At 46.2% G+C, this 13032-nt stretch overlaps 1 protein-coding gene, 1 long non-coding RNA gene and 1 other non-coding gene across 6 annotated transcripts in view; 1 reads left to right on the top strand and 2 right to left on the bottom strand.

The window, feature by feature from the left end:
• Positions 1-135: 135 nt before the first annotated feature.
• On the bottom strand, positions 136-5520 carry LOC120908379 (2-acylglycerol O-acyltransferase 2-A-like). Of its 4 annotated transcripts, none has more exons than XM_040319312.1 (6): positions 5273-5520; positions 2650-2848; positions 2464-2561; positions 2253-2384; positions 579-1120; positions 136-496 (listed from the first exon to the last, which is right to left on the bottom strand). In XM_040319312.1, exons 2-6 carry the CDS (start codon positions 2779-2781, stop codon positions 339-341), a joined length of 1062 nt encoding a protein of 353 aa, XP_040175246.1. In that variant the 5' UTR covers positions 2782-2848; positions 5273-5520; the 3' UTR covers positions 136-338. The 4 variants fall into 4 exon arrangements, with proteins under 4 accessions (XP_040175246.1, XP_040175245.1, XP_040175247.1 ...); XM_040319311.1 differs by lacking the exon at positions 5273-5520 and adding an exon at positions 4255-5264; XM_040319313.1 differs by lacking the exon at positions 5273-5520 and adding an exon at positions 3063-3262.
• Positions 4073-4174, top strand: Trnay-gua. The gene is made up of 2 exons: positions 4073-4109; positions 4139-4174. It is a non-coding gene; the product is annotated as a tRNA-Tyr (tRNA).
• Positions 5521-6887: 1367 nt separating the features above from the next.
• The window catches only part of LOC120894644, a 38766-nt gene continuing 32621 nt past the window's right edge, over positions 6888-13032 (bottom strand). Inside the window, exons 2-3 of the long non-coding RNA XR_005738217.1 lie at positions 7187-7424; positions 6888-7000 (exon numbers count right to left, since the gene is read on the bottom strand). This is a non-coding gene — a long non-coding RNA (uncharacterized LOC120894644). The remainder of the gene's footprint in view (positions 7001-7186; positions 7425-13032) is intronic.

Raw genomic sequence — 13032 nt, 5'->3', positions numbered from 1 at the left:
ACTCCCAATGTAGTGTGTCCTCTCTTACGCAGCTAGTAATTGACTCCCTCCCGCAGAGCTGTATAACAATATCACCTGTTGGCACCGCACAATGGTTGGATCTTAGGTATGAAAATAGTTGGTTTTGATCGTTCGTTTTTTTTTTTTTTTTTTTTTTGGTACAGTCTCAATCCTTTCGATGCGAATTAGAATACAATTTCCACGGGTTGCGTAGGATATCGTGCTGATAGTGTGTTTCTGTGTCTCTTGTGCATGCTTTTGCCCCATTTTCCCACCGCTATACACCGATCGTTTGTGTGTAAAGATGGCGGGAAGTACGGGGATCTGCATTTTACCTATTACTCCATGACAAGCTTCACATTCTTGTAGTCGGCAATGAAGCGCGATTTGTTCGTTTCGAACAGATTGTCCAGCTCGCGGCAGAACCGCTCGTGCACCTCATCCACCTGTTCCTGCGTCGGGTTGTCTATTTGCGTCACCTCCACCGGAGCACCGACTGAAAGTGTCCATTTAAAAAAAGCATCATCATTAGAATTATTCCAGTTGTGCAGTTACACCACACAGCACACCACACTTACCGACTGTGTTCAGTGGCTTCCGGCGCGGGATCAACCCGTAGCTGTACTGGAAGAAGCCCCGCCCGACGAAGGCGGCCGGCGCGATGCCGGTCGTGTTTTTCACAAACTCCTGGAACCGGCGCAACCGCGAGCCGGGCGGATTCGGCGGCTGATCGAACAGGTCGACCTCGCCGAACGTCATCACCGGCACGAGCGGGGTGCCCGCCTTGATCGCGAGCTTGCAGAAGCCCTTCCGCTTGCGCAGCACCAGCGTGTAGTTGTTCGGCCGGCAGTGCAGCGATTCGGCCGCACCGCCCACCACTATCACGACCGCGTTGGCCGTGTAGCCGTCGTCGTTCAGCGGGTGGTCCGGTTTGTTTGGCGCCTTCAGCAGGCTCAGGATGCTGTTCGGGTTGGCCGACACGAGGCCCCAGCTAAGGAGCAGCTCGCGGAAGAACGGTATCACAAAGTGGAAGTTTAGCGTTACCGGGCGGGACCGGATTTTGGGAAACTTGTCGTGGAAGCCGGTCGCATTGGTGGCAAAGTTGATGAAGGCACCGAGGCTGGAAAGGGATAAGGAGGGTAAAGTTTTAATCAATTGAGGTACTAAGGAGGGTTTGAAACGTTGTTAAAACGTGAGATTGAAAAGGCGTTCTTCAGTGGCCATGGCAACGCACGTGGTAATCCTTGAAGAGCACGTGGCATTTAAAGAGAGCAAAATGTAACCGCCGCCATTTATTTTAATGTTTTTTTTTTAGGAAAGGCCCAAGATGAAAATAAAGAAGAAGAAGAAGAAGGAGAAGGAGAAAGAGAAAAGGAAGAAGAAGAAGAAGGAGAAGGAGAAAGAGAAAAGGAAGAAGAAGAAGAAGAAGATGATGAAAAGGATGATGATGATGATGATGAAGAAGAAGAAGAGAAAAAGAAGGAGAAAGAGAAAAGGAAGAAGAAATGCTTCTTTATGTCGCTCAGCATGAAGTATTTTAACTGCTGTTAATTAATAATCTAACCTAATCAAACAAGCTTATGAAGCTTTGATAACAAGGCGTTAAGTAATTCAAAGGATGTTTTCCCCCACATAACCCACCCGACCGCCCACAATCCCTGCCACGTACAATTAACATTACGCTGCAACATCTTGCTGCCCGTCTGTAATCTGCTTGCCGTGGGGATTAGTGCCAGGGGCCACCAGAAACAAGCCAATCGATAAAATCGCTTCTTCCCAGCTGATACGATTCGTTCGCAATTGCGCACGACGCCGTCAGCAGAAGGTTGAAAAGACGGTGGATGTTATCTTGCAATTAAAATCTCTCCAAAAAGTAGTAGTCGTGATCGTTCGTCGCGTGTAGTAAACAAAGTTAAGCTCGACGATTTACACTTTGGACCCTTTTGGGGAGGTTTTGGGGGCGACGCCGTCCTCCCTACAGTCAAAAACACTCCGAAACGATAGGCCCAGAGTTTCTATGCACGGTCCCAAAGCGCCGGTCGTATCTTATCAGCTGGTTCGATAGACGATTGCTCGCCTGCTGCTGCGTGCGTGCTCAATCATCTCCGAAAAGGCTCCAAAGAATTTGGGTAATTATTTTCGGCGCAATAAACACCACAGCACCTCCTGACCTCCTCCCTTTGTTGGGGTGAATTGCGGCTTCCAGAATATTTCACCGGTTGTGATGCGGATCTACTGTAGCTACTACTCACCCAAGCACGCCGTGCGGGAAGGCGGCAAACAGGTAGTTCCGGTTAGGGTCGAGATCAACCGTTTTGTGCAGCTTCGCCGGGAAGTAGCTCTGGTAGAGCTTCCACCAGAACAGCTCTCGCCACCATGTTACACTATTACAGAGAGAGAGAGAGAGGGAGAGTCAGAATAAGTGTGGCGTTCTTTTTTTTGCGTGTGGATGCTGCACATTACCCCTGTCCTCGGCCCCCGTTCAAAGTCACTTTTCGATCGGTGTAGATGAAGTATCCGTAGATGACGCACAGCGATTTAATAAACAAGTTGCCATAGATCTGGAAGAGTAGGCAGTGGATGGAGACCGTAAGCTAGGTTAGGCACGCGGTTGCACACTTGAAACAAGACTCCTTCTCCTCTACTTACCAGCAGCAGGAAGTACGATATCAGCATGCCCAGCTCGCCGAACAGTATCAGCCACATCCACAGGGCGGTGGACAGGGTTTCAATCCGCCGCCTCATCGGCACATTCAGTGGGGCCCATTCGATTTTACCCATTTTAGGTTTCGGTGAGCGCGTTTAGAACCGGTACCGGGGGTTGTTTTACAACAATACGACTCGCCCTCTGCGGATATGTGATTAAGCAAAACCATGTGATTAGATCGAAACTAATGACAGTTGATTGGATGCTGCAGCAGCCCCGGCAGCAACACTTACTAATACATCTAAAAAAACAGGAAAAGAATACACTACACACTAGGGAGTTCACTCTGGAGCGCGGACTGGTCTCCCCTAGGGTTCAGCACGCGCGTAAGGTTAGAATGTGACTGCACACGCACCTCTTCGACGAGTCAGCACACGCGAGCCGAGCAGCAGCAGTAGGCTCTGGATGTGTGGTAGTAACTAACAACTACACACGCTAGCAACGTTTACTCTGATCGGTGTACCCGGCTGTACTGTCTCGCCTCTTCTATTCTTCCCGTGCAGTATGGCCGAAGGCTTTCGGTGGCCGTTTCGGTTTGTGTCGGCGACCGAGAGACGCACACAGTTGCGTTATCAGAAGGACGGCAAAAGCACACTGTTCGTCCCACCGTTCGCAATTGCATGGGGGAAGGGAGGAGGGAGCCGAAAATTGATAGTAGTGTGCACAGCAGGTGAACCCTCAATCGTGATAAGCTTCTCCCTTATTCGTGGGGACGACCAATTCCCTTTACGGTTGCAACGGAGCAATGTGGTTGTGATGACGATTACGGGGAGGGGGGGTTGTTGAGTTCGAAATGCAACTGTCGTTGGCATTCTGTAACATTTTTGGTGCTTTGGGGGGGGGGGGGTGGACAATTATTCTGGAATAATGCTACATCATGCAATCCCGCGCCCGTTCAGGCGGTGGCCATCAAGCACCCGCCAAGTATCCACTTGAGAGTTTGACCCCCGACAACAGCGGCCGACGGTCCGATACGATTGCAAACGAGATATAGAGCTGATTTGATAAGAATCCAATAAGCATGCAATGGTATTGTCGTAATCGCGCTTTTTCTCTGATACGATTTGTTGTGCGGGCGGTAGGTGAGAAAGGGTTTAAAGCGGGTTTCTCGCTCCAAAGATAAAATGCACCGATTTTATGCATTACATGATCCTTTTTAATCTTAACATCGTAGCAATAAACAGTAATGCCAAATAATATTCATTTTTTTCTACAAATCAATCGTTACACCATCTAAAGCATTTAGTAAAGAAAAAGTTAAATACTGTGATTTTAGATTGCAGAAACAAAAACTCCTAATCATAACAATGACAGAAACAAAGGCACAAACGACCGGTACGTTGATAAGCGCCTCCTCTCTCATCACCTTCGATAGCTCAGTTGGTAGAGCGGTGGACTGTAGAGAGTGAACACCACACGATAGAGCGAGAAATCCATAGGTCGCTGGTTCAAATCCGGCTCGAAGGAAGCGCTAGAAAAATCTTTTTGTTTCTTTTTTGTTCTCCCCACACACACTTCAAACTTGTAACATTTATTCCATAATTTACCTTGTAAATGTAAGTTTTACGTCGACTTCACATTGATTGCATATGGCGCATTACAGCAGTTGACGTCACAGTGTTCGCTCTCGTTCGCACGTGCTTCTCGTGTCGTCAAGGTTTAATGGGCGTTCTTTTTATACGCGTTTCTTTTTGTTTGTTTGTTGCGCTACTTCAGCAAAAATGCTCAGCACCATTTGAAACCGATTTGTTTACTGTGTGCTTAACAATATCGTCGTGGGTGGGAGGGTGATGATATTCCGCTAACGTCAACACTTTCATCCGCCCAGTGTTATGATACGAACGAATAATAAATCTTCGTCAATCTCACTTTCGAGCGCGCGCACGTTCTTAAAAACCGCCCAAGAACACTGCGACGGGCGCCTTTAGTCGATAAATGATCACACACAGGGGACGGGGTGGGCACAGTAAATTTGTATATTATTTCACCCCCTGCTGCACAGCTCACCGGTTAATCTACCCCGAGCGAGCCGACAAGTATATCACAGTGTTTGTGTGCTGGCCCTTTACGCTCCGTGCGCTGAATGGGTACTGATCGCGTGTGGAGGGCTTTGTCGCGTACCGTTTTGTCGCGCAAAAACGGTGCTCTTTCTCTACTGGCGTGTTTGACGCCGCATGCGCATGCGTCTGTCTATTAGAGAGAGGGAAGCAGTTGGCTCTTGGAACATGATACCTTCCGTCGGCTGTTGTTTGATAGTTTGATCAGCTCTTAGGAGCAGCCGCAGCCGCTATACACGATAGCTTATCTTAAGCGTTCCTTTCATCAGCACACACTATTCATGCACACCCACTGATAAGGGAAAGGCCCTTTTGCTGGATATGCCGACACAAACATACCCCAAAATCTATCACCACAAACGATGTACCACTTGATGCGTTTTGCTTCCCGCAGGTCGAGATCTTATCAGCATTTATGCCGATGATGCAATTACGTTATCACTTATCAGTCATTGCTTCTTGCTGAGCAAACAACGTTCGGTTTACCAATGAATCAACGAATACTCACTAGTACTGGTTTTGACTGTCCCTTAATCTCGAACCCAAATGGCTTCAACAAATGCCGTTGCGGTATCACTTTCACTGGGGCATAATGCAAACTGAGACGATAAAAACACGCCCGCCGACCAATGCCCGCACCCAATGAATCAGCTTTTCTTCCACCCTCTGTGCTTTCTTCTGACCACCGGCCTAACATGACTAATGATGCCGGGTCAGTTTGTCATTGTAGAATGCGAGTCTAACAATGACGCTTATACTGGGAGCTCGTCGCGTATAATAACTGAGTGGCCAACTTTTCTCCTGATGCGCACGCTAACAACGATTGCTTACGATGATCATGTGCTGATCTCTCTCTCTCTCTCTCTCTCTCTCTCTCTCTCTCTATCTCTGTGCTCATGCTATTTTCTGGGGTGCTCTACTGGGGGAGGAAATCTAGTGGAAAAATACAATGACGAGAGCGATGATGTCACGATGATAATTTTCTCGAACACAAGCGACCCTCATCCCCATTGATAGGGAAGGACGGGTCATTGTGCAGGTTGTGTATGTGTAGGATTTGTCTAGTGCGTGCGTCTTGTTCTTCAATTGCTACGCATAATTGGCGACGATGTACACTTATTGGGGACAATGCACCTTGATGTATCTTTGTGATGAGTTTAAGTAGAGATTAGAACTATACAACAAGCGGGAGTAATAAAACAGCATTATGAGCTAGCATGAGCTGTTAGCTGGCTCTAAGCTGAGGATCGCGTTTATAAAATTGCAGAGCGCATTTAATGATTTTTTCGATATCTCTTTCTTCTATTGTTTAAGAGGAATGTTTTAAATCACTTTTTGTATTTGAATAACAAACAACACATATAGTTGTAGCAACATTTATAGCGATCAGTTATACCGTTATGCATTTTAAAATCAAAATCAAAACTAAACATTGCATTGCATAAATTTAGGCGCTCGAGCAAAATGTACCTTCGGTATGAGATTTGCTTAGTTGCACCGAAAGTTGGGTAGAACGTAGAATGAATGCATTATCGGCAACAGATTTAAAATTGCCCTTTTAACATGGAATAAACTGCGTGTTTTAACATATAGTTAATTTAAAAAAAGTAAAAAACGTTGCAACAAGTAATTTTGTATAATAATCGTTCTAATAAACATAGCTGAAAATACGAGGTAACAAGAAGGTAACAAACATAAAAATGAAACATTAGACACCAATACCTTACTTATACACACCTTGTTCCCAGACTTTCAAACACATCGAAAGGTGTTCATTCCACCGCGCGGCGTGTTCATGAACGCTTGCCGGCTTTGCGTGATTTGTTTTGATGCCGTCTTTCGCGGCTGTAATGATCCCTCCTCCGACGATCAACCTCCACACTGTCACCATCTCTTCGACTCTCCCTTCTTCGTACACATCCATTACAACGTACAACGCACATGTAAACAAATCGCATCGCATGCAAAACAGCATGATTTGATAGACATTTAGCAAATTGCAGAATAACTTAATTCAATAAAAATAAGGCTTACTATAAGAAAAAGAATAACTCTTAAAATAACCATCATGACGAAATACAAAACCCGGACGTAAGAAAATGTCAACTATAAATATTACAAACCTTCGCTACGATCGTTAGTGTTGCCATTTGGAAGTTATTCTTCTTTTAATCCAGCTATCCTGCACGCAAACGCAATAAAGATAATTAGAGCTGATTCCATTCTCCACCGTCCTCTGGTTGTAATAAAATAATAGTAATTAGCAGTAAATGGTCGTGTGATGTACATGAAAAGTAGAAGAAGAAAAAAAAGAAAAAGAAATCAAACGCACTCTTCTACTGTTGACATTCTCACGTCAGCGGCCAGACTTGCCCAAATGCGATATTGATTAAGTCGTGCAGTGACAGTAATAACAATTTACCTCCGCTCTGCCACTCCACTAACGCCGCATGATCCACCGCGTAAGGTTAATTTCCTTCCCAACCCTTTCGGACCCCTCCAAGGGTTATGCTAACGCGCGGAAAAGGTTACGGACAGAGAGCAGCACGCGGACGGGATCGGCGCGTGATTGGCGCGTACACATCTCGTTTCGATTAGTGGAAGCAGCGCTGTGGATGTAATTAAACAAAGTCCGGGTCCGTGCGGAAGCAGCGAAGGAACTGGCCAACAGAAAGTAGTAAGAAAACCGGTTGCGACGGTATGATGTAATTAGATGTGCTGTATTTGAAGGCTTTTTTTAAGAAGATCATAATATGAAATCTATTTGAAAAAGAACTGCACACATTCTTCTCAGTTTGTAAAGAAATCAGAGTGACAAATAATTGACATTAGAGAAGGCTGTATTGTGCGTTGCGAAGCTGTGCCCACGCTTCGCTGCTCTAGAATGTGCGTCCCAATGTCTGGCTCGAAACGTTTGCGACAGTCTGCGCTGAAGGTGTTGGCGGCGATGCGCATGATCGCTTTACGAACCCTCCCAAAAGTATTCGTATTCTGCCTTTGCACACCCGCACACAGTATCTGCCTTTCTGCTGTGCTAATATTGATAAATGACAGTGAATATGAATGTGAAAATGTCACCCATTCTGTTTCGCAGCGTGCGATCTGCCATTTCTGTTGCGCCACCGAGCGAACGCGATCGAGTGACACAGCGCTACGCCAAGGGGTTGTTACTACTGCAAAAGGGGAAATATTTGGTGCATGCTATCATAAAGGCAAGAGAGCAAGCTTCCTCTTCTAAACCTGCCCAGGCTGGGCAATGTTTTCCGAATGGTTTGAACAATATTGGACCTCAACCTCTCCCTGCACCCCCGCGGGGATGTCATTGGATGCGAAATTTGAATAATCAAATTCTTCGCTTCGAATAGCACCAAATTAGCTAGCCAAACATGATTATGGATGGGAAGAGTAGACACCGCCGAACAGCCATGAAAACGCCGAATCTCTAATGGATCGTGCAAATTCTGCGACCTCTCGACACCAATCGTTAACACTTCCTGGTGGGTTTGGCTGTGAGCGAGTTGAAGAATACGCGCAGTACTTGTTTTTGGAAGCGGTTGTTGTTGTGATTTAGAGGAGAGGGAAGACTGCCTGCACAACCTTCGACCTAGTGACGTTCGGTGCAGGTGTAAGTAGCCAACCGACATTGCCGATCCGGGTGCGTCTAGTGTCGATGCAGTGATTGAAAAGTGGCGGTAAGTGAATACAAGATTTTAAGTAGATTTTATGCTTCAGATCCGGTTTAAACCACACCCCGGTCAGCATCGGAACTTCTCACATCATTGGTTCATTGGTCAGCCTTCACATTCTCTTCTCATTTTTTTCTGCACTCCCTCTAGCAATGCTAACAACATCATCCACTTCACGGTAACCTCACGATCACTTCTCCGAAGCACCTGATGCTACCACAAACACAAAACCTACATCTGATTGCACTAGGTCCGGGAACTGCGAGAACATCTCCCCCGCTCGGGCATTCAATGGAAGTCTATTTTTGGGAATTCTAAGGGATTCCCCAGTCGCCTGAGACATCTCCAACGCGCGTATGGCGGATCTACCAGTGTCGGACAATGTGGTATCGTCGCCTCACGCTTCTCGCCTTACCATTCTTAGAAGCTTCATTGCTTCATTATCTCACAACGCGGTGCCGAATGCTGCAAAGCAAGACACAGGTACACGCTCATTCATCCTCACCCTCGTGGTGGTTCGTGTCATACTCCCCCCCCCCCCCGGCCCGGGGTGTATCGAATATCACCTCCACCACCTCGACGTATGATGCAATTTGTTTAATTAATCAACTTTACGGTGTGCTGGGCGACTGCCGGCTGTTCTTACAACGGCCAAGCTCACCAGTTCCGTGTGATCGCGGCGAACGACGACGTTGATCTTCATCGTCGTCGAGTGCTGGGAGAGACGGCTCACGGCTGATTGATCGACCGACTGATCTTTGACGTCGCACCACAAGACCACATGACACGGATGTGTGTGTGCGATGGTAAAGGATCTTGATCTGGCGTGTCCTAACCAGAATTAAAGGGGTCAAGTTGAAGAGGTCACACCACATCATGTGCTGGGATGGGTTTACCCATGGTCCCCAAAACGTGTCAGGTGCTCCCCGCTGGAACACGCTAGAAATAAAGAATTTGATATTTTTAGATGAGACATGACGAGGATATCACAAGGAGATGATTATCTCCGGAAGATATTTCATATCGAACACATTTATTTTTGCACAGAATTCCTTTTGTGTTTGAGCGGCAACTTCAAGCGGCAGGGTAAAGTATGTTCGTTATTGCTCATTTTTGGATCCCTTCCGTAGGTGTAGATGGGCATTTGGCAAACATTACCATTGTCGTCAGCTGGTGGTTTTACTGGCAAACTTAATTCAATGCTGTCCTTCACCTTTTACCAAGCACATAATACATATTCAATTGTCATACCATTGCCTACCAGCAATTGTTCACACACACACAATTATTAGATTCCAACAAAACGCACAAGGTAATCATCGCTCAAAAGGATTACCCAGTGAGGAGATCGTTGAATTGGCTATTAGAGTGATCATTTGTACTGGTGTAGAGCACTTCGGGTTGGACAGGAAAGGAGATCGTTCTAAGTGATGATGTTGGATACTCAATTTCGCAAAAGGAATAAGGTTGTTAAGAACAATGACCACAAGGATGACATTTTCCTGTACCTCAAGTTCAAGACATAGCAACAGAGTAGCAACATTGTTGGGATAGCATCTGTGTCCAATTGGTTCCATTGGTACTCTCAACCAAATGTCGTATGATTGCGCTGATTGCACATCCAAAACAGTGGCCCACCATCAATGGCTGATTGACTCAATATCTGTAAGGTGTTGTTTTGTGCTGGGGATACATTTAATAAGTCTTTCGGTTGCCTTAAGGAGGCTGAAGGTGTTGACAATGCATGCCACCTCTTTTCGGATGATGAATTCCACGAGAGGGTGGCTATTGCACACCAATTTACTAAGGTGACCCATTGACATTTGACGACTCCAATGCGCACACAAACACCTGGCTCAACAATCTGTCATATTGAATTGTCAACGAAATTTTGTGCGTCGCTTCGAAACTCACCATCGCGTGTCCCGTTTTCCCTTCCCGTCTCTAGCTCGGCCGATTTATTTAAACGTTTCAGTAGCGCGCATGTGTGCGCGTGAAACAACAAACCAGGCAGGCTGTATAACCTCCAAATCGGAGGAGTAGCTTACCCGCTTATAAGCCACACAAACAAACATTTAGGTAATCAAACGCACTGTGTACACAGACAGAGCCCACCGAAACGATATTTTCGGCGAGGGTTGGTGGTTTGATCGCTATCGTGCGAAGTCTTTACCCGTTCGGCCAATGATTACGATCGAACGTCGATCGATCGTCATCTAACCCGGGCAGAGTGTCCTTCGCCCGAAATTGCTCATTAAAAGCGCTGGACAGGCTGCAAATCGGCAGCTTAATGCCGCCGTTGACCTCTGAACTGAGCAATGCGGACCCCGTAAACGGTGTTGTGTGCTCATCTGGGCTGGGAAGCTGCAATAAAATCGCAATCAAACAAGCTGAACACGATACGGCGGTGGTGAATCATTAGACTGACGCGGGGTTTGGTACCGCCGCACGGGGAAGGAAGATTTCGATTTCATTTCCGGCGATCTTGTCCGGTAAAACCCTGAGGTAGCTTCGGAGGATGGTCTAAAAATATCTCACACTAATTTGTGCAAACGATCGCTAAGACTCAAAAAGGTTCTGAGTCGATTAGGTTTATTTCTGCAATGTAATTTGATGCTAAAGATTGTATCTGATCAATTAAGACAATGCTTATTTAATCCTACTTTATAGATAATTTCAATCATTAAGATAAGGTGTAACTTTATGACTCAGAAGCTACTACCGAACTGGACGCTTAATAAAATGTATACAAAGACAGATGACAAATAGCCCACCATCAAACAAAACGACGACACTTTGTGAGATAAAACAGAGCGTTAATTAAATATTACTCTCCATCAGCGAGCTAATCTTCCGTCGTGGCAGACCGTCCGATTGTTTATAATCCAACAAACCAGCACCACCATCACCATGGACCGTTTAGTGTGATGGATTTACGAGCTTGCGGCCGACCGTGGGGATGGGTCCCATCCACTTTTGACAGCTAATGATAGCACATTTGGGGCGCATTTCATTGGCCATATTTCACCGGCACAGTGTCGAGAGGCTCGTCTCATCGGCCACGATCGACGTTGGGTATTGTGGATCAATCGGCGATCGATGCGATTGATGGATGTGAAACCAATTATGGGCTGAGAGGATTAAACGGAAGCTCCAGCCAGCGTCGGGTGCTTTAGCGGAGTTGAGGAAGATGATTGGTGTACCGTTTTGATTGATCGTAGCAAAGTGGAACCGTTTATTGGATACGATTAAACAGTTAGGCATGTACCGTACTTACAACTGAATGGATACGTACACGCTGTAGTTTCAAAGTTTAACCCGAAAAGCTAGCCATATTAACCACCTGCAATTTATTATTCAACGCTCGGTGAAGAAATCAAGACATTAATAAAAGATACGCATCCAAACTATCCAAATATTTTAATCTGTCAAACAACGCACCGAAGCTGGGCGGTGCCGGGGACTTTTAATCCGATCGCTTCATTCGGCCGTTTGGGCCATTCCCAAAAGGGCGTCGTCGGCGGTGGTGGCTGGCGTTTGGCCTTTTCCAATCGATCGGTGAGTTGTTTGGAAACCGGCCACCTTCAAATGGCTTCAAATCCCTTTTTGCTGTAACCCAAGGAGGAAGGAGGTCGTAGCGAGCTAAACATCATTGACACCAATCCGAGGCTGGACTCAGCTCACTTCGCCCCCCGAACCCGTGGCAGAACACTATCTCGACAGACGATGACGACCACGACGACGATGCATAATAATTATAGATTCCCTTTCATTAGCCAACAGGTAGGGTGACCCCCGAAGGGACCCTCCGACGGTTTGGTTCCATCAGACGGAAGAAGACCTTCGCCTACGAACCGGTTCTCCGGTCCGGTAAGGTGCTCCCTGCTGATTCCCTCGGCATCGAAAAGGGGGGAGCAGTCGACATGGAGCTCTGTTTGGTTAGTTTTTCGATGTGCCTTAGGTTGGGGTCTGCTATTATTGTTTAACAACGAATCACTTAAACGCCACCGAACCATGGTAGAATATGAACAATATTTCCTCGCCTCTCTTTCTCTCTCTCTTTGTGAGGTATACAAATTTGGATTTCTAATTTGAATCTCATAATCCTTTAAGCTCGAGTAATCCATCATCGGTGGCCAGACGAGGTTAACCAAATGTGTGAGAATTTGAGGCTATGAAGTTACTTAAATCTTACTTCAAAGGTCGTTTATAATGAGCTACCTCCAGAAGTCTACTAATTATAATAAATCTATTGGAATCGGAGACAAACAATCTCCCAAAAATCCTTAAATAGATGTCATTGTCAGACTATTTCATCTAATGGCACTTTTTGCTTCTAATGCCCTCCAAATGAATAACTTCAAAATGAAACCTTTGCACGCAAATCTTTGCAAATCCACCCACGAAATGGACGCGAATCCCGCGAAAGCTGTTAATCGACTGTTTACATTTGGATAACGGATTAGCGACCGGATTTCGCCGCAGTGCTGGTGTTCCCCGCACTTAGGAGCTACAACAGCTGGGAGTTGCATATTTGCGCCGGCTTTGTGGTTGGTCGTCAGAAAAGGTCACACGGTTCACT

Source organism: Anopheles arabiensis, chromosome 2 (assembly GCF_016920715.1).
Source record: "Anopheles arabiensis isolate DONGOLA chromosome 2, AaraD3, whole genome shotgun sequence".
Classification (NCBI taxonomy): Eukaryota; Metazoa; Arthropoda; class Insecta; order Diptera; family Culicidae; genus Anopheles; species Anopheles arabiensis.
The sequence above is the reverse complement of the archived record's forward strand: the minus strand, read 5'-3'. Positions and strand labels throughout refer to the sequence as shown.